At 46.0% G+C, this 20,642-nt stretch overlaps 1 protein-coding gene across 1 annotated transcript in view; it reads left to right on the top strand.

The window, feature by feature from the left end:
- Window positions 1-20,642, top strand: part of LOC132780022 (arf-GAP with dual PH domain-containing protein 1) — a 123,942-nt gene that overhangs the window by 19,643 nt on the left and 83,657 nt on the right. The window contains exons 2-4 of the mRNA XM_067460580.1: window positions 10,906-11,036; window positions 12,596-12,687; window positions 19,264-19,346. Coding sequence (XP_067316681.1) covers window positions 10,906-11,036; window positions 12,596-12,687; window positions 19,264-19,346 — 306 coding nt within the window. The remainder of the gene's footprint in view (window positions 1-10,905; window positions 11,037-12,595; window positions 12,688-19,263; window positions 19,347-20,642) is intronic.

The following is a 20,642-nucleotide window of genomic DNA, read 5'->3' as shown; positions in this document are numbered from 1 at the left end:
GGTAGTGAGGTCTTGTCGAAGGCTTTCATGGCCGGAATCACTGGGTTGTTGTAGGTTTTTTCAGGCTATATGGCCATGGTCTAGAAGCATTCTCTCCTGACATTTCGCCTGCATCTGTGGCAAGCATCCTCAGAGGTAGTGAGGTCTGTTGGAAGTAGGAAAATGGGTTCATATATCTGTGGAATGACCAGGGTGGGACAAAGGACTCTTGTCTGCTGGAGCTAGGGGTGAATGTTTCAACTGACCACCTTAATTAGCATATAATGGCCTGGGTTGTTGTAGGTTTTCTCGGGCTATATGGCCATGGTCTAGAGGCATTCTCTTCTGACATTTCGCCTGCATCTATGGCAAGTATCCTTAGAGGTAGTGAGTCTTGTCGAAGGCTTTCATGGCCGGAATCACTGGGTTGTTGTAGGTTTTTTCGGGCTATATGGCCATGGTCTAGAGGCATTCTCTCCTGACGTTTCGCCTGCATCTATGGCAAGCATCCTCAGAGGTAGTGAGGTCTGTTGGAACTAGCAAAAAGGGTTTATATATCTGTGGAATGACCAGGGTGGGGCAAAGGACTCTTCTCTGCTGGAGCTAGGTGTGAATGTTTCAACTGACCACCTTAATTAGCATATAATGGCCTAGGTTGTTGTACGTTTTTTCGGGCTATAGAGCCATGTTCTAGAGGCATCCTCTCCTGACGTTTCGCCTGCATCTATGGCAAGCATCCTGAGAGGTAGTGAGGTCTTGTCGAAGGCTTTCATGGCTGGAATCACTGGGTTGTTGTAGGTTTTTTCAGGCTATATGGCCATGGTCTAGAAGCATTCTCTCCTGACATTTCGCCTGCATCTATGGCAAGCATCCTCAGATGTAGTAAGGTCTGTTGGAAGTAGGAAAAATGGGTTCATATATCTGTGGAATGACCAGGGTGGGACAAAAGACTCTTGTCTGCTGGAGCTAGGTGTGAATGTTTCAACTGACCACCTTAATTAGCATATAATGGCCTGGGTTGTTGTAGGTTTTTTTGGGCTATATGGCCATGTCCTAGAGGCATTATCTCCTGACATTTCACCTGCATCTATGGCAAGCATCCTCAGAGGTAGTGAGGTCTGTTGGAAGTAGGAAAAAGGGTTTATATATCTGTGGAATGACCAGGATGAGACAAAGGACTCTTGTCTGCTGGAGCTAAGTGTGAATGTTTCAACTGAGCACCTTGATTAGCATATAATGGCCTGGGTTGTTGTAGATTTTTTCGGGCTATATGGCCATGTTCTAGAGGCATTCTCTCCTGACGTTTCGCCTGCATCTATAGCAAGCATCCTCAGAGGTAGTGAGGTCTGTTGGAAGTAGGACAATGGGTTCATATATCTGTGGAATGACCAGAGTGGGACAAAGGACTCTTGTCTGCTGGAGCTAGGTGTGAATGTTTCAACTGACCACCTTCATTAGCATATAATGGCCTGGGTTGTTGTAGGTTTTTTCGGGCTATATGGCCATGTTCTAGAGCAGCGGTTCTCAACCTGGGGGTCGCGACCCCCAAGGGGGTCGTTTGGCTATTTCGGAGGGGTCGCGAGGCTGCCTCCTTTGGGCCCACCGCCAAGTCTTTGGCCCAATCCCCAAGGCTTTGTGCAAGGCCAGGCCTCACGTGAAGGAGCCCTCACCTGCCTCGCGCTCTCGCTGGCCAGCAAGGGCACGGACCCATTCGCGCGAGGCCCGACTTTGCGCAAAGCCTGCCTCGCCTGCTTTGCACTGTCGAAAATAATTTTATGGTTGGGGGTCACGACAGCATGAGGAACCATATTTGGGAGTCACAGTGTTAGAAAGGTTGAGAACCACTGTTCTAGAGGCATTCTCTCCTGACGTTTCGCCTGCATCTATGGCAAGCATCCTCAGAGGTAGTGAGATCTGTTGGAAGTAGGAAAATGGGTTTATTATATATCTGTGGAATGACCAGGGTGGGACAAAGGACTCTTGTCTGCTGGAGCTAGGTGTGAATGTTTCAACTGACCACCTTAATTAGCATATAATTGCGTGGGTTGTTGTAGGTTTTTTCGAGCTATATGGCCATGGTCTAGAAGCATTCTCTCCTGACGTTTCGCCTGCATCTATGGCAAGCATCCTCAGAGGTGGTGAGGTCTGTTGGAAGTAGGAAAATGGGTTCATATATCTGTGGAATGACCAGGGTGGGACAAAGGACTCTTCTCTGCTGGAGCTTGGTGTGAATGTTTCAACTGACCACCTTAATTAGCATATAATGGCCTGGGTCGTTGTAGGTTTTTTCGGGCTATATGGCCATGTTCTAGAGCAGCGGTTCTCAACCTGGAGTTCGCGACCCCCAAGGGGGTCGTTTGGCTATTTCGGCGGGGTCGCGAGGCTGCCTCCTTTGGGCCCACCGCCAAGTCTTTGGCCCAATCCCCAAGGCTTTGTGCAAGGCCAGGCCTCACGTGAAGGAGCCCTCACCTGCCTCGCACTAGCCAGCAAGGGCACGGGCTCATTCGCACAAGGCCTGACTTTGCGCAAAGCCTGCCTCGCCTGCTTTGCACTGTCGAAAATAATTTTATGGTTGGGGGTCACGACAGCATGAGGAACCATATTTGGGGGTCACAGTGTTAGAAAGGTTGAGAACCACTGTTCTAGAGGCATTCTCTCCTGACGTTTCGCCTGCATCTATGGCAAGCATCCTCAGAGGTTGTGAGGTCTGTTGGAAATAGGAAAATGGGTTTATTATATATCTGTGGAATGACCAGGGTGGGACAAAGGACTCTTGTCTGCTGGAGCTAGGTGTGAATGTTTCAACTGACCACCTTGATTAGCATTGGATGGCCTGGGTTGTTGTAGGTTTTTTCGGGCTATATGGCCATGTTCTAGAGGCATTCTCTCCTGATGTTTCGCCTGCATCTATGGCAAGTATCCTTAGAGGTAGTGAGGTCTTGTCGAAGGCTTTCATGGTCGGAATCACTGGGTTGTTGTAGGTTTTTTCGGGCTATATGGGCATGGTCTAGAGGCATTCTCTCCTGACGTTTCGCCTGCATCTATGGCAAGCATCCTCAGAGGTAGTGAGGTCTGTTGGAAGTAGGAAAATGGTTTCATATATCTGTGGAATGACCAGGGTGGGACAAAGGACTCTTCTCTGCTGGAGCTAGGTGTGAATGTTTCAACTGACCACCTTAATTAGCATATAATGGCCTGGGTTGTTGTAGGTTTTTTTGGTCTATATGGCAATGTTTTAGAGGCATTCTCAATCCTGACGTTTCGCCTGCATCTATGGCAAGCATCCTCAGAGGTAGTGAGGTCTATTGGAACTAGGAAAGTGGGTTTATATATCTGTGGAATGACCAGGGTGGGACAAAGGACTCTTCTCTGCTGGAGCTAGGTGTGAATGTTTCAACTGACCACCTTGATTAGCATATGATGGCCTGGGTTGTTGTAGGTTTTTTCGGACTATATGGCCATGTTCTAGAGCAGCGGTTCTCAACCTGGGGGTCGCGACCCCCAAGGGGGTCGTTTGGCTATTTCGGAGGGGTCGCGAGTCTGCCTCCTTTGGGCTCGCCCCCAAGTCTTTGGCCCAATCCCCAAGGCTTTGCTCAAGGCCAGGCCTCACGTGAAGGAGCCCTCACCTGCCTTGCGCTCTCGCTGGCCAGCAAGGGCACGGGCTCATTTGCACGAGGTCTGACTTTGCGCAAAGCCTGCCTCACCTGTTTGGTTCAATTCCATCATCAGTGGAGTTCACAATGTTCTTTGATTGTAGCTGAACTATAAATCCCAGCACTACAACTCCCAAATTTCAAGGTCTATTTTCCCCAGACTCCATCAGTGTTCACATTTGACCATATTGAGTATCTGTTCCAAGTTTGGTCCAGATCTATCATTGTTTGAGTCCACAGTGCTCTCTGGATGGAGGTGAACTACAACTCCCAAACTCAAGGTCAGTGCCCACCAAACCCTTCCAGTATTTTCTATTGGTCATGTGAGTTCTGTGTGCCAAGCTTGGTCCAATTCCATCATCGGTAGAGTTCAGAATGCTCTTTGTAGGTGAACTATAAATCCCAGTAACTACAACTTCCAAATGTCAAGGTCTATTTTCCTCAAACTCCACCAGTGTTCACATTTGAGCATATTGAATATTTGTGCCATTGTATTGTCCAAGGCTTTCATGGCCAGAATCACTGGGTTGTTGTAGGTTTTTTCGGGCTATATGGCATTCTCTCCTGACGTTTCGCCTGCATCTATGGCAAGCATCCTCAGAGGTTGTCCTTTTGGAGCCTCCAGTTCCCCATCAATTGCTTAGGACTTTCCCTCACTTTGCGTCCGTGTTGCTCCTTTGCAAACCAAAATATGTTCCTCGACAAAAAAAATCTTTGCACGTGGTTGAATGCCTGCATTGCTGCGGAAACCTTCCTCCGCTGAGAATTGCTAGTATCAGAACATTCAGCTTGGCTCAGAAGCCTGTCATCACCTCCCACAAGCCGTGGAGCGAGCCTCCTCGCAGGTCCTTCTGGACTCCCTTGGTGCATGCTTTCCAAATGCAAAGAGGAGAAGCGATTCTTTAAAATGATGCACTGCAGAACTAGATGTTTAACTCTTTGGAGGGAAGGAAGCCAGAGCTGATGAGGATAAGACCGCAAAGTCACCATTTCCACAGAGCTGCTTCCAGGCTCGAATCGGAGATTCCTTCTGGACCTCTGCCCAGAAGTATTGCTTGATGGAGCCAGGCTGAAACTGAACCACTAATAAGAATAGAATAAGAATACGAATGCAGCGCCCAGACACGCATCAAGGAACATGAAAGGCACTGCAAACTACTCCCAACCAGAGAAGCACGGACACAAAGTGAGGGAAAGTCCTAAGCAATTGATGGGGAACTGGATTTTGGCCTGCGTCAATAGGAGCCTAGTGTCTAGATCTAGGGAAGTCATGCTCCCCATGCTCTATTCTGCTTTGGTTAGACCACACCTGGAATATTGTGTCCTATTCTGGGCATCACAATTCAAGAGAGATATTGACTCTAAGCTGGAATGTGTCCAGAGGAGGGCGACTCAAATGATCAAGGGTCTGGAGAACAAGCCCTATGAGGAGCGGCTTAAGGAACTGGGCATGTTTAGCCTGAAGAAGAGAAGGCTGAGAGGAGATATGATAGCCAAGGATAAATATGTGAGAGGAAGTCACAGGGAGGAGGAGGGAGCAAGCTTGTTTTCTGCTTCCCTGGAGACTAGGACGCAAGGGAACAATGGCTTCAAACTACAAGAGAGGAGATTCCATCTGAACATTCGGAAGCTGTTCAGCAGTGGAACTCTCTGCCCCGGAGTGTGGTGGAGGCTCCTTCTTTGGAAGCTTTTAAGCAGAGGCTGGATGGCCATTTGTCAGGGGTGATTTGAATGCAATATTCCTGCTTCTTGGCAGAATGGGGTTGGACTGGGTGATGGCCCAGGAGGTCTCTTCCAACTCTTTGATTCTAGGATTCTATGATTCTATGAAGTCAGCCATGGCAGAGCACCTGATGAACCAACCTGGACACAGCATACTATTTGAGAACACAGAAGTGCTGGACCACTCTCACAACCACCATGTCAGACTACACAGAGAAGCCACTGAAATACACAAGAAGCATGTGGACAATTTCAACAGAAAGGAGGAAACCATGAAAATGAACACAATCTGGCTACCAGTATTAAAAAATCTCTAAAATTACAACAGCAAAACAACAGAGGGGAAACAAACAGGCACATAAAATGACTCTCAACAAAAGATTCCCCCCAGGCACTTCCAAGCCATTGAATGCTAATCAAGGTGATCAGCTGAAACTTTACTTACTTAGGCGATCCCTTGCTTTCCGAGGATGATTGTCTTCCAATATTCTTGTGGGTCCGTATGTGGCTGTGGAGCCCTATTCTTGCTCTGCATCTTCTTCCGCAGGGAGGGCATTGGTTTCCAGGTGGGAGGCGGTCCCGGCCGGGGTTGGCTTGATGCGCCTTCCTCTTGGCACGTTTCTCTTTTTCACCCTCCACTCGTGCCTCCTCAAATTCTGCAGCACTGCTGGTCACAGCTGACCTCCAGCTGGAGCGGTCAAGGGCCAGGGCTTCCCAGTTCTCACTGTCTATGCCAGAGTTTTTAAGGTTGGCTTTGAGCCCATCTTTCAATCTCTTTTCCTGTCCTCCAACTTTCCGTTTTCCGTTCTTGAGTTCGGAGTAGAGCAGCTGCTTTGGGAGATGGTGGTCGGGCATCCGGACAACATGGCCGGTCCAGCGGAGTTGGTGGTGGAGGATCATCACTTCAATGCTGGTGGTCTTTGCTTCTTCCAACACACTGACGTTTGTCCGCTTGTCTACCCAAGAGATTTGCAGGATTTTCCGGAGGCAGCGCTGATGGAATCGTTCCAGGGATCAGTTGAAACATTACCCTGGTCATTCCACAGATATATAAACCCATTTTTCCTAGTTCCAACAGACCTCACTACCTCTGAGGATGCTTGCCATAGATGCAGGCGAAACGTCAGGAGAAAAATTGCCTCCAGAACATGGCCATATAGCCCGGAAAAACCTACAACAACCCAATAAGAATAGAGTCGTAGGACATGCAAGTCATCGTCACCCACCGTTTCTATACAGTTGCCATGAGTGACTTTTCGATAACTAAATTTAAAGCATAGGTTATTTTTATTGCAATTTCCAGTGTGAGAGGGTATAAGGTGCCGAGCCAAATTCAAGGTGCAGGTTATCTGTCTATATAAACAAAAATGTAATGTTCGTTTGTGGGATTAACAGAACTCAAAAACCATTCGATGAATTGACACCAGATTTGTACAACGTACACCTAACAATCCAATGTATGTCCTTCACTCATAAAAACACTGAAAAACACAGCAGAAGGGACTTGAAAAGCCCCCAAAAGCTAAATGACAATACAGAAAAAAGGAAGAAAGAGGGAGGGCAGGGGAGAAAAGAAAGAAAGAAAGAAAGAAAGAAAGAAAGAAAGAAAGAGAAAAGAAAAGAAAGAGGGAGGGAAAGAAAGAAGGAAAGGGAGAAGGAAGGAAGGAGGTAGAGAAGGAAGAAAGGAGAGAAAGAGGGAGGGAAAGAAAAAGGGAGAAGGAAGGAAAGTTAAAGAAGGAAGGAAAGGAGAGAGGGAAAGAAAAAGGGGAAAAAAGGAAGGAAAGAATGAGCGAAGGAAGAGGGAGGGAAGGAAAGAAGGAAAAAGAGAAGGAAGAAAAGAGAGACAGAGGAAGAGAAAGAAAAAGGGAGAAGGAAGGAAAGACAGAGAAGGAGGGAAGAAGAGAAGGAAAGACGGGAAGGAAGGAAGGAAAAAGGGAGTGAAGGAAGGAGGGAAAGAAGGAGAGAAAGAGGGAAGGTTGGCCACAGCAACGCGTGTCCATAGCTAGTCTATAAAAATAAAAATGTAATGTTCGTTTGTGGGATTAACAGAACTCAAAAACCACTGGATGAATTGGCACCAAATTTGGACACAAGGCACCTGACAACCCAATGTATGTCCTTCACTCAAAAAAATTGATTTTGTCATTTGGGAGTTGTAGTTGCTGGGATTTATAGTTCACCTACAATCAAAGAGCATTCTGAACCCCCCCCCCCCCAAGATGGAATTGGGCCAAACTTGTCACACAGGACTCCCATGACGAAAAGAAAACACTAGAAGGGTTTGGTGGGCATTGACCTTGAGTTTGGGAGTTGTAGTTCACCTACACCAAGAGAGCACTGTGGACTCAAACAATGATGGATCTGGACCAAACTTGGCACAAATACTCCATATGCCCAAATATGAACGCAGATGGAGTTTGGGGGAAATAGACCTTGACATTTGGGTGTTGTAGTTGCTGGGATTTATAGTTCACCTACAATCAAAGAGCATTCTGAACTCTACCAACGATAGAATTGAACCAAACGTGGCACACCGGACTCCCGTGATCAACAGAAAACGATAGAAGAGTTTGGTGGGCATGTCCAGTACTAACAGCCCAGACCCTGTCCGGACACAATCTAGCCCCCTATATATGACCCTGGTCATTCTCCTAACAGGCCCCTGGAAATAGCTTTTGTCCCCACTTTTGTCATTTTACCTATTACAGTACTGTACACAAATGCCGGTCCCATCTTATTTCAATTTGTATGAGTCTTGACCCAGCCTTTTAATTGTCCTGACCCATTGCGTTTCCATGCCCTAACAAATAGACATGAAAAGCAGGCAGGATTTTTGCTTTTACTATTGATGTGTTGTTGGGTAATTCCATGCTTATGTTGCTGTTACTGTTATTTTTTATTCATGTTGTGACTCTGTATGTTTTGATGTTGTTGTTTGGAAACTGCCCTGAGTCCCCCCAGGGAGATAGAGCGGTATATAAATAAAGTTATTATTATTATTATTATTATTATTATTATTATTATTATTATTAGAAACACAACAAGATGAGTCCACAGCAGGCACCCATGGAGCAGGGAGGCGGGTGAACCAGACTCCTCAGGTCTGCCACACTTTGAGCATTATTAGACTGAGTCTTTTATAGGAATATTCTGCTGATGTAGTCCCAAAGTTGTAAATTAATGATAGCCTTCCATCCTGGTGTTGGGAATCAGCCTGTGTTTGCGTTTCAGGATCCTGATGTGGGAAATGATGAGGGAAATGATGGTGCTGAGGCTGAGGCACAAGATGGAGATGGTTTGGTCAATGATTTTCAGGCAGACAATGACAGAAAGGCCCCAGTGCAAAGGGCAGTTTCTCATGAGAATATCCCTGCTGGGTCTAGCAATGATGGTTCACTCCCTCTCTCTGTGAGCTCTCAAGAGTTGAGGTTGGAAAAGAATCTGACACTTGGGAATTTTAATGAGCAGCCAGAGCAAGATAGGGAGCTGAAGAATAGACGGCTGGAGATTAGCCAGGATTGACAGCAAACTGAAAGGCTTTGTCTGATAAGGGACAAATGTGGGGGGAAGGCAAAACCAATTTCTGAGTTTTGGGATATAAGGTTTGCCTCAAGGGGAAACCTGTTAGATCAGGCATCGTTTGGAAATGAAGTTTATGTGCCATGGAAATCCTGTTCAAGGGGTCTGGTTCCTGTGGAGTTTTTTAGTCTTTTGGATTGCCTTTTTATCTTGTTGATTCCTGTTTGGATAAATGCTGTTTTGGATTGCTTTTATATCTGGTGTGGATATTCCTTTGAGTTACTACCTTTTATGGACTTATTACTTTTTGGAACTTTCTTATTTTCTTACAAGCATTTATTTCATCTGGCTATTTACTAAACTTCAATAAAAGAAGATTTGTTTCTTCACTCTTCGTGTGGTGTGTTTTAAAGTCAGAGGGCTTTTTCCTGACCTGGAGTGCAACACCTGGATCCATTTCAATTTTCTGGCCAGATGTTGATTCTTCTTGATTGGTGTTGATATTATGTTGACTTCCTACTTAACATTGTAAACATTTCTGTTATCACTGTCCCATTTCTTATCAGAGTTTGCTTTTCAGCTCTTATTAGCAACTTTTAATTACAGTCCAGCAAGCAAGTAGGTAGTCCTTGCAGGCCTTAATATTTTACTGTTGTCTTCAAAATTATTAACTCCAGGCATACAACTTTGAGCATTATTAGACTGAGTCTCTTATAGGAATATTCTGCTGATGTAGTCCCAAAGTTGTAAATTAATGATAGACGTCTTCCATCCCGGATCCATCTCAGTTTCCTGGCCAGATGTTGACTCTTCTGGATTGGTTTTGATCTTATGTTGACTTCCTTCTTAACATTGTAAACATTTCTGTTATCACTCTCCCATTCCTTATCAGAGTTTGCTTTTCAGCTCTTATTAGCAACTTTTAATTACAGTCCAGCAAGCTGGTAGTTAGTCATTGCAGGCCTTAATATTTTATTGGTGTCTACAAAATTATTAACTCCAGTCATACAACTTTGAGCATTATTAGACTGAGTCTTTTATAGGAATATTCTGCTGATGTCATCCCAAAGTTGTAAATTAATGATAGACGTCTTCCATCCCGGATCCATCTCAGTTTCCTGGCCAGATGTTGACTCTTCTGGATTGGTGTTGATCTTATGTTGATTTCCTTCTTAACATTGTAAACATTTATCTTATCACTGTCCCGTTCCTTATCAGCTCTTATTAGCAACTTTTAATTACAGTCCAGCAAGCAGGTACTTAGTCATTGCAGGCCTGGTGTTGACAAACACAAGGCTTGCGTTGACTTCCTTCTTAACGTTGTAAACATTTCTGTTATCACTCTCCCATTCCTTATCAGAGTTTGCTTTTCAGCTCTTATTAGCAACTTTTAATTACAGTCCAGCAAGCTGGTTGTTAGTCATTGCAGGCCTTAATATTTTACTGGTGTCTCCAAAATTATGAACTCCACTCATAGCACTGTATCCCCCATGCATCACATTTCAAATGCGTTGATTCTCCTTTCTTCAGCTTTTCCATCCATCTCAAGAAATTGGAAACACTCCAGCACCAATGATCCATCTCTGTGTGTGCAGTGATACCATCTCATGTTCTGTGCCAGTGAAGGCTTCGAAGGCCAATCTGCTATCTCTGTATTGATTAACAGAGGCGATTATATAAAGTACAACACACTTCCTCAGTGCCTAGTTCCTTCTGAGGTTAGCTGGGGTGTTATTGTTCAGAGAATGTGGATGTTTTTGTGCAGAATATTCAGAGAATGTGGATGTTTTTGTGCAGAATATTCAGAGAATGTGGATGTTTTTGTGCAGAATATTCAGAGAATGTGGATGTTTGCAGAATATTAAAAGAAAGCGAATGTTTTTGTTCTGAGAATGTGAATGTTTTTGTGCAGAATATTTCTGTGCAGAATATCCAAAGAATGGGAATGTTTCTGTTCAGAGGATGTGAATGTTTCTGTGCAGAATATTCCGACACAGTGGGTTTATTGGCCCCGTTTCCTTTTGTCTTGCAGATCCAGACTGGGCATCTTACACTTTGGGAGTCTTCATCTGCCTCAGTTGTTCAGGGATCCATCGCAACATCCCACATCTCAGCAAAGTGAAATCGGTGCGCTTGGATGAGTGGGACAATGCGCAAGTCGAGGTAGGTTTGAGTCTAGCGATACCCTCAAGGCAGGGGTCATCAAACTAAAGCCCGTGGGACACATCCGGCCGACAAGGCATGTTCCCTGACCCACACCATTTGCCCCACTCACTTCCTTTCCATTTGCCCCACTCATGCTGCAGCTGTTAATGGAGAAGAGGAAGGGAGGGAGGGAGTGAGGAAGGAGGAAGAAAAGAAAGGGAAGAGGGAGGGAGGGAAGGAAGGAGGAAAGGGAAGGAAGGAAGGAAGGAAGGAAAGAGGGAAGAAAGGAAGGAAAGGGGGGAAAAGAAGGAAGAAAAGAAGGAAGAAAAAAAGAAAAGAGGGAAGGGAGAAAAGGAGATAAGGAAGGAAAGGGGGAAGAAAGGAAGGAAAGAAGCAAAAAAGGAAGGAAAAGGGAAGGAAGAAAGGGAGAGGATGAAAGAAAGAGGGAGGGAAGAAGGGAGAAAAGGGAGTGAGGGAGGAAGGAGGAAGAAAGAGAAAGAGAGGGAAAGAAGGGAGGAGGGAAGAGGGGGGACAAGAAAGGGAAGAGAGGGAGGGAAGAAAGGAAGGGAGGAGAAAAGGGAGGAAAGGAAGGAAGGAAGGAAAGAGGGCAGAAAGGAAGGAAGGGAGAAAAGAAAGAAGAAAAGAAGAAAAAGGGAGAAAAGAAAAGAGGGAGGGGAAAAGAGGAGGAAAGGAGATAAGGAAGGAAAGGGGGAAGGAAGTAAGTAAGTAAAGAAGCAAAAAAGGAAGGAAAGAGGGAAGGAAGAAAGGTAGAGGATGAAAGAAAGTGGGAGGGAAGAAGGGAGAAAAGGGGGGAGGGAGGGAGGAAGGAGGAAGAACAAGAAAAGGAAGGGAAAGAAGGGGGAAGGAAGGAGAGGAGAAAAGAAAGGGAAGAGAGGGAGGGAAGAAAGGAAGGAAGGGAGGAGAAAAGGAAGGAAGGAGGGAAGAAAGGAAGGAAAAGGGGAAAGAAAGAAGGAAAACAGAAGAAAATAAGGAGAAAAGAAGAAAAGAGGGAGGGAAAAAAGAGGGAACAGAGAAAAGGAGATAAGGAAGGAAAGGGGGAAGGAAGGAAGAATAGAAACAAAAAATGAAGAAAAGAGGGAAAGAGAAGAAGGAGGGAAGGAAGCTAGGAAGGAAAGAAGGAAGAAAGGGAGAACAGGAAGGAAAGAGGGGGAAAAAGAAGGAAGAAAATAAGTAGAAAAGGGGGGAAAGAAGGAAGGAAAGAAAGAGGGAAAGAAGGAAGTCAGAAAAGAAGAAGAAAAGGAAGGAAAGAGGGAGGGAGGGAGGAAGATAGAAGAAGGAAAGAAGAAAGGAAGGAAAAAGAGCGAGAAGGAAAGAGGAGGGGGAATAGGAAGGAACAGCGATGGAAGACAAGTAGGAAAGAGAGAAAGAAAGGTAGGTAGGAAAAAGAGAGGGAAAGAAATCATAAAGCGTGAGACAGCAATTCCTCAAAAGTCAGGTCCAAGGGGAAACGATTGAGCAAGATCTTCCAACCAAAGAGGCGTTCTATGGAAAGGAAGTCTCCAGGCAGTGAGTCTTCTTCACTCTTATCTTTTGCCTCTTCTTCTTCTTCTCCGCAGTTCATGGCATCCACCGGAAACACTGCAATGAGAGCAAAGTACGAATCAGAGATCCCACCATTTTACTACAAGCCCACTTTTTCCGACTGCCTGTAAGTACCTCCCCAAAAATATGTTTGCACAGAAGGGGAATGGATTATGTACTGCGTGCATGCTTGGTTTTGCTGATATTTTCTATCCCAAGCAGGCTTTGACATGTTGCAAAGGGCCTTTTGCATGCTTCAAGGAATGCAAAATCCCATGGATTCCTGCAAGCCCAGGTATTCCTAGAAATCAATACTGTGATTTCTCCTTTTCCTTATGTGCATTCATAGGATGGTTTGGGATAAAAACAATAATACCAACTGAGTTCAATAGAAACCAGTGGTTCTTATGTCAGTGGGACAGAGAATTTATTATTTATTATTTATTACTCAGTTCTTGTGGGTTTTTCCGGGCTATATGGCCATGTTCTAGAGGCATTTCTCCTGACGTTTCGCCTGCATCTATGGCAAGCATCCTCAGAGGTGAGGTCTGACACCACATCGAAGCTGATCAGTTTGTCGTTTGTATTTAGCTTGAGATTGCTGATTTTTTCAATGAAGTGGGCTGAGTCCTTGATGTAGTGGGTAGTGAGCCCAATGTGGCTTTGTAACTGTGCAGCAAGAAATTTGGCTAAGTCATATGTGGGGGACCCAATGGCACTCACGATGGGTCTGAGTGGGGTGGAGTCCTTATGGATTTTGGGGAGTCCATAAAGCCTGGGTGGAAGGGCTTCCGATTTACATAGCTGCTGTCGTATGTCGAAGTTGATGGAGGAGTTTTTAATTAGAGTGTTGGTTTTTCTGGTTATTTTGGAAGTTGGGTCTTGCTTAAGTTTTCTGTATATAGTAGGGTCCAGGAGTTTTCTGATCTTCTCCTTGTATTGTTCTGTATGCATGATGACTGTGGCATTCCCCTTGTCTGTTGGCATAACGAGGATATCCGGATCTGAATTCAGTTCTCTGATGGCTTGTCTCTCCTTCCTTGTAATGTTACTGGAGGGGAGTTTTGCCTTTTTCAGGATCGTTGCTGCTTCCGCTCGTACTTCTTCTGCTTCTTCCTCTTGTTGTTGTTCATTCGTTCAGTCGTCTCCGACTCCTCGTGACCTCATGGACCAGCCCACGCCAGAGCTCCCTGTCGGCCGTTACCACCCCCAGCTCCTTCAGGGTCAGTCCAGTTCCTTCAAGGATGCCATCCATCCATCTTGCCCTTGGTCGGCCCCTCTTCCTTTTTCCTTCCACTTTCCCCAGCATCATTGTCTTCTCTAGGCTTTGCTGTCTCCTCATGATGTGGCCAAAGGACTTCAACTTTGTCTCTACTCTCCTTCCCTCCAGTGAGTAGTCAGGCTTTATTTCCTGGAGGATGGACTGGTTGGATCTTCTCGCAGTCCAAGGCACTCTCAGCACTTTCCTCCAACACCACAGCTCAAAAGCATCTCTCTTCCTTCGCTCAGCCTTCCCGAAGGTCCAGCTCTCACATCCGTAGATGTGACTACAGGGAAGACCATGGCTCTGACTATGCAATGGATCTTGGTTGCCAGTCTGATGTCTCTACTCTTCACTATTTTATCGAGACTGGACATTGCTCTCCTCCCAAGAAGGAAGCGTCTCCTGATTTCCTGGCCACAGTCTGCATCTGCACTCATCTTTGCACCTAGAAATACAAACCCTGTCTCTGCCTCCACGTTTTCTCCCTCTATTTCCCAGTTGTCAATCATCCTTGTTGCCATAATCTTGGTTTCTTTGACGTTTAGCTGCAACCCGGCTTTTGCGCTTTCTTCTTTCACCTTGATTAGAAGGCTCCTCAGCTCCTCCTCGCTTTCCTCTGGGAGGCGGTAAATTGCTGATTCGACATTGGCAATGATGTTTTCTACTGGGATCCTGGTGGCGGTTACAGCAAAGTTTCCTCCTTTCGCTAGTATGGATACTTGGTCTTCAGAGAGTTGTCTGTCTGTCAGGTTGATGATGGTCCGTGATGTATCCAGTTCTAAATAAATAAATACATATTATTTATTATTTTATTTCCTATATTTTTACCCCGCCCTTCTCACCCCCGAGGGGGGGACTCAGGGCGGCCTCACAAAAGCATCATAGGATGTCGACATCATAAAAACAACCAACAATCAGCAATACATTAAAATAGTAAAAACAGTAATTAAACAATTGATTAAAAACACGCCTGTTAAAATCACAATTCAAAGTCCAGAGTCAAAGGTTTCAAGGGGATACCTCTTGTAGGTTTTTTGAATTATTGTAGTTTTGATTCCACAACCCCCGCTACAATGAGCCTTCCGACGCAAATAACCTGCTTCTCCTTTATCTCACCTCAGTTTTTAATCAGTTTTTAATTAGTTTTTCTTTTAATAATTACATGTAGCCGCCCATTGTCACTGTGATTGCGCTTACTGTAATTTTATATTGTTATGCATTCATATGTTTTATGTAATTATGATGTTGTCGTTTATTGTTTTCGGTTTGCGTTTTCGGTTTTACTCTGCTGTAATTTGTTGTTTGGGCTTGGCCTCATGTAAGCCGCCCCGAGTCCCCATTGGGGAGATGGTGGCGGGGTATAAATAAAGATTTTTCTTCTTCTTCTTCTTCTTCTTCTTCTTCTTCTTCTTCTTCCTCTTCTTCCTCTTCTTCCTCTTCTTCCTCCTCCTCCTCCTCTTCTTCTTCTTCTTCTTCCTCTTCTTCCTTCTCCTCCTCTTCTTCTTCTTCCTCTTCTTCCTCTTCTTCCTCCTCCTCCTCCTCTTCTTCTTCCTCTTCTTCCTCTTCTTCCTCCTCCTCCTCCTCCTCCTCCTCCTCTTCTTCTTCTTCTTCTTCTTCTTCCTCTTCTTCCTCCTCCTCCTCCTCTTCTTCTTCTTCTTCTTCCTCTTCTTCCTCCTCCTCCTCTTCTTCTTCTTCCTCTTCTTCCTCTTCTTCCTCCTCCTCCTCCTCTTCTTCTTCCTCTTCTTCCTCTTCTTCCTCCTCCTCCTCCTCCTCCTCCTCCTCTTCTTCTTCTTCTTCTTCTTCTTCTTCTTCCTCTTCTTCCTCCTCCTCCTCCTCTTCTTCTTCTTCTTCTTCTTCTTCTTCTTCCTCTTCTTCCTCCTCCTCCTCCTCCTCCTCTTCTTCTTCTTCTTCTTCTTCTTCTTAGACATGTGCCTTTCACCTTAAGAATAGACAAGCATCCCGAGCTCTGAGGATTATTACCTGGGAAGGAAGGAATCCCACGGGAGCATTGCAGCGCACCCAAATACCTGGGAAGAGTCACTCTGGGCCGTGCTCTGACCTACAAGAAGCACTGCCTGAACATCAAGCAAAAAGTGGGTGCTAGAAACAATATCATACAAAAGCTGAGTGGCACAACCTGGGGATCACAACCAGACACAGTGAAGACATCTGCCCTTGCGCTAGGCTACTCTGCTGCTGAGTACGCATGCCCAGTGTGGAACACATCTCACCATGCGAAAACAGTGGATGTGGCTCTGAATGAGACATGCCGCATTATCCCGGGGTGTCTGCGCCCTACACCACTGGAGAAATTACACTGCTTAGCCGGTATCGCACCACCTGACATCTGCCGGGAAGTAGCAGCCAATAGTGAAAGGACCAAGGCAGAGACATCTCCAGCTCATCCCTTGTTTGGGTATCAGCCAGCACGCCAACGACTTAAATCAAGACATAGTTTTCTAAAATTGACAGAGACACTCGCTGGAACACCTCAGCAAGTGAGAGTCCAAAAGTGGCAGGTTCAAACCCAGAACCTCAACCAATGAGAGACTGATACCAGATGAGAGACTCCCCCCTGGGCACACAGAGGACTGGGCGACTTGGAAGGCGCTGAACAGACTGCGCTCTGGCACCACCAGATGCAGAGCCAACCTCAAGAAATGGGGCCACCAAGTGGAGTCCACAACATGCGAGTGTGGAGAAGAGCAAACCACTGACCACCTGCTGCAATGCAACCTGAGCCCTGCCACATGCACCAGGGAGGACCTCCTTGCGGCAACACCAGAGGCACTCCCAGTGGCCAGATACTGGGCAAAGGTCATTTCATCAACTACCAAGCTTGCAAACTTTGTGTTTTGTCTGTCTGTTTGCTTGTTTTGTTCTGTTAGAAATGTAATACAATGGTCTGGTTGCCCCTGACACGATAAAAATATTATTATTATTATTATTATTATTATTATTATTATTATTATTCTGTAATGTTCGAGTACGCTAGAAGGCAGGCTTCTAAACTGGATGAGATTCAGCCCCTGGTTTTCGTACATGCTTCCAGCTGCTCACCCAAAACGTCGAGGATCTGCTTGTGTGCGAAAGGAAGGAAGCAGATGACTTCCACTTCCATTCGGCACACCGTTTTGCTCTCTGGGAGGAACCCTCGCAAAGGTCTTTTTGAGGAAGTCTGTGGCGAGCCAAAGGGAGAAGCAGAAGAAAGGAGAGAGAAGTGAAGGCAGAACTGCCAGGGAAAGTATAAGCGGAACGGTCTGGGCTCACTCCCTCTGGTTTTGCCAAAGAGCCACCAAAAGAGAGACAAGATGGCTCTTGGACTAACTTCCATGTCTGTCCCTACCATTGAGTAGGTGGAGACCTAAGTCTGTGGCCTTCATGGGTGATGGAAGATCTCGTGCAAGTGTTTGGTTGAGGCTGGTTATTTATTTATCGTGTCAGGAGCGAACCAAAACATTTGTATTGCTTTAAAAAAACAGGCAAACAAACAAAACACAAAGTTTGCAAGCTTGGTAGTTGATTAAATGTCCTTTGACCAGTCTCTGGCCCCTTGGTGTGCCTCTGGTGTGGCTATAAGAGGGTCCTCCATGGTGCACGTGGCAGGGCTCAGGTTGCATTGCAGCAGGTGGTCAGTGGTTTGCTCTTCTCCACACTCACATGTCGTGGACTCCACTTGGTGGCCCCATTTCTTGAGGTTGGCTCTGCATCTCGTGCTGCCAGAGCACAGTATGTTCAGCGCCTTCCAAGTCGTCCAGTCCTCTGTGTGCCCAGGAGGGTGTCTCTCATATGGTATAATATTGTTTATATGCTTTGATGTTTTATACTTTAATGTTATGTTGTTGTTGTTGTTGTTGTTTTTGTATTGTAACTTGTTGTTCAGGCTTGGCCCCATGTAAGCCGCTCCGAGTCCCCGTTGGGGGAGATGATGGCGAGATATAAATAAAGATGATGATGATGATGATGATGATGATGATTATTATTATTATTGATTGAGGTTCTTGGTTTGAGCCTGCCACTTTTGGACTCTCGCTTGCTGGGGTTTTCCAGTGAGTATCTCTGTAGAGCTTAGAAAACTATTTCTAGATTTAAGTCATTAACGTGCTGGCTGATACCCAAACAGGGGATGAGTTGGAGATGTCTCCGCCTTGGTCCTTTCACTATTGGCTGCTCCTTCCCGGCAGATGTCAGGTGGTGCAATACTGGCTAAGCAGTGCAGTTTCTCCCGTGGTGTAGGGCACAGACACCCCGTGATAATGCGGCATGTCTCATTAAGAGCCACATCCACTGTTTTAGCGTGGTGAGATGTGTTCCGCATTGGGCATGCATTCTCAGCAGTAGAGTAGCACAGCGCAAGGGCAGATGTCTTCACTGTGTCTGGTTGTGATCCCCAGGTTGTGCCAGTCAGCTTTCGTATGATATTGTTTCTAGCACCCACTTTTTGCTTGATGTTCAGGCAGTGCTTCTTGTAGGTCAGAGCACGGTCCAGAGTGACTCCCAGGTATTTGGGTGTGCTGCAATGCTCCAGTGGGATTCCTTCCCAGGTAATAACCCTCAGAGCTCAGGATGCTTCTCTGTTCTTGAGATGAAAGGCACATGTCTGTGTTTTAGATAGATTAGCGATCAGCTGGTTTTTCCCTGTAATAGGCAGTAAGAGCACCTAGAGCTTCGGAGAGCTTCTGTTCTACCATCTCAAAGCTCCCTGCTTGAGCGGTGATGGCACGATCATCAGCATAGATGAACCTCTCTGTCCCTTCTGGCAGTGGCTAGTCAATTGTGTAGATGTTGAACATGGATGGAGCAAGCACGCTCCCCCGAGGCAGGCCGTTCTTCTGTTTCCGCCATCTGCTTCTCTGGCCCTGGAACTCAACAAAAAAGCTCCTGTTCGGTAGCTGATTTCTTTGAGCGGTGATGGCACGATCATCAGCATAGATGAAACTCTCTGTCCCTTCTGGCAGTGGCTGGTCATTTGTGTAGATGTTGAACATGGATGGAGCAAGCACGCTCCCCTGAGGCAGGCCGTTCTTCTGTTTCTGCCATCTGCTTCTCTGGCCCTGGAACTCAACAAAAAAGCTCCTGTTTTGTAGCAGGTTTCCTATGAGGCGGGTGAGGTGGTCGTCCTTTGTGAGATTATATATATGATATGATTAGGGATCAACTGGTTTTCCCTGTAATAGACGGTAAGAGCACCTAGAGCTTCGGAGAGCTTCTGTTCAACGATTTCAAAGCTCCCTGCTTGAGCGGTGATGGCACGATCATCAGCATAGATGAAGCTCTCTGTCCCTTCTGGCAGTGGCTGGTCATTTGTGTAGATGTTGAACATGGATGGGGCAAGCACGCTCCCTTGAGGCAGGCCGTTCTTCTGTTTCTGCCATCGGCTTCTCTGGAAAGTAAATAAATAAATGTCATTCCCTCTCCCTTTGCTTTATTATTTTGCAGGTTGCTGAGAGAACAGTGGATCCGAGCCAAGTACGAAAGGAAGGAGTTCATCTACATTGAGAAGCAAGAGCCTTACTCTGCAGGTAAAGGTGAATGGCGTCACACCCTATCGATGCTTGCCACTCAAAGGTTGACAATTAAGTTGCACGTATTATTTAGCCGTCAAGCGATGCTGCGTATCTCCCCCTGTCCTGATTTTGGCAGTTCATCCTTTGCCGTCCTACTTTTTCTGCCGCTTTGAAAATGTCCTGGTTTCTTTCTCCTCCTCGCGCTTTTCCCCCTTTGTCTCCAGCTTCACTTTCAATGCTGCAAACTGGGCTCAAAGTACAAAAGGAGTTCATTGACTTAAGGTGCATCTGTTGTTCATTCGTTCAGTCGTTTCCGATGCTTCGTGACTTCATGGACCAGCCCACGCCAGAGCTCCCTGTCGGTCGTCACCACCCCCAGCTCCTGAAGATGATTTGTCAAGCTATCTATGGAAGATTCACAAGGCCACATTCCTGGGGAGGCCCTTCACAGTCTTTCTCAGAGCAACTGTCTGAAGATGATTTGTCAAGGCAGAAGTTAATGAGAGTCAAGTTAATGAGAGTGTAGATAGAAAGCAAGGCTTTTGTAAACAGCGACAGGTTGCTCAGGCTCAAAGAAGATCAGTTTGTTTACAGGGAAAGAGAGATAAGAAACCTTTATCTGGTGGTAAGGTCAAGAGAAATGCTTTCCTTTCGATTCTGAGAACTAGAAAAGCCTTATATTGATTCATGGGAAAGAGTTGCCTCAGTTGGGTCAACGTTGGAATTTCATGTCTAGCCTTGCTCTCAAGTGCTCTTAGTTTCATGCACCAAGTTTTTGACAAGTTCCTGATTTGTGTATTGGATTTTTCATGCTGCCTTATTTTATGGATTGTTGTTCCAATGGATCTTATTTTGCCTTAAAGCTCAATCCAGTTCCTTCAAGGTCAATCCAGTTACTTCAAGGATACCATACATACATCTTGCCCTAAGGCAGTGTTTCTCAACCTGGGGGTCGGGACCCCAGGGGGGGTCACGAGGGGGTGTCAGACTGGTCGCCAAATGCCCATCAGAAAGGTGGAAGGTGAATTAGGTTAAAGGTAAAGGTTGTCCCCTGACATGAAGTCCAGTCATGTCTGACTCTGGGATGTGGTGCTCATCTCCATTTCTAAGCCGAAAAGAGCCGGTGTTGTCCATAGACACCTCCAAGGTCATGTGGCCAGCATGACTGCATGGAGCACCGTTACCTTCCCGCCAGAGCGGTACCTATTGATCTACTCACATTTGCATGTTTTCGAACTGCTAGGTTGGCAGAAGCTAGGGCTGACAGCGGAAGCTCACGCCGCTCCCCGGAATCGAACCTGTGACCTTTCG

The sequence above is a fragment of the Anolis sagrei genome, chromosome X (genome assembly GCF_037176765.1).
Source record: "Anolis sagrei isolate rAnoSag1 chromosome X, rAnoSag1.mat, whole genome shotgun sequence".
In the NCBI taxonomy this organism is placed as follows: domain Eukaryota; kingdom Metazoa; phylum Chordata; class Lepidosauria; order Squamata; family Dactyloidae; genus Anolis; species Anolis sagrei.
This window is presented reverse-complemented; position numbering and strand designations above follow the sequence as displayed.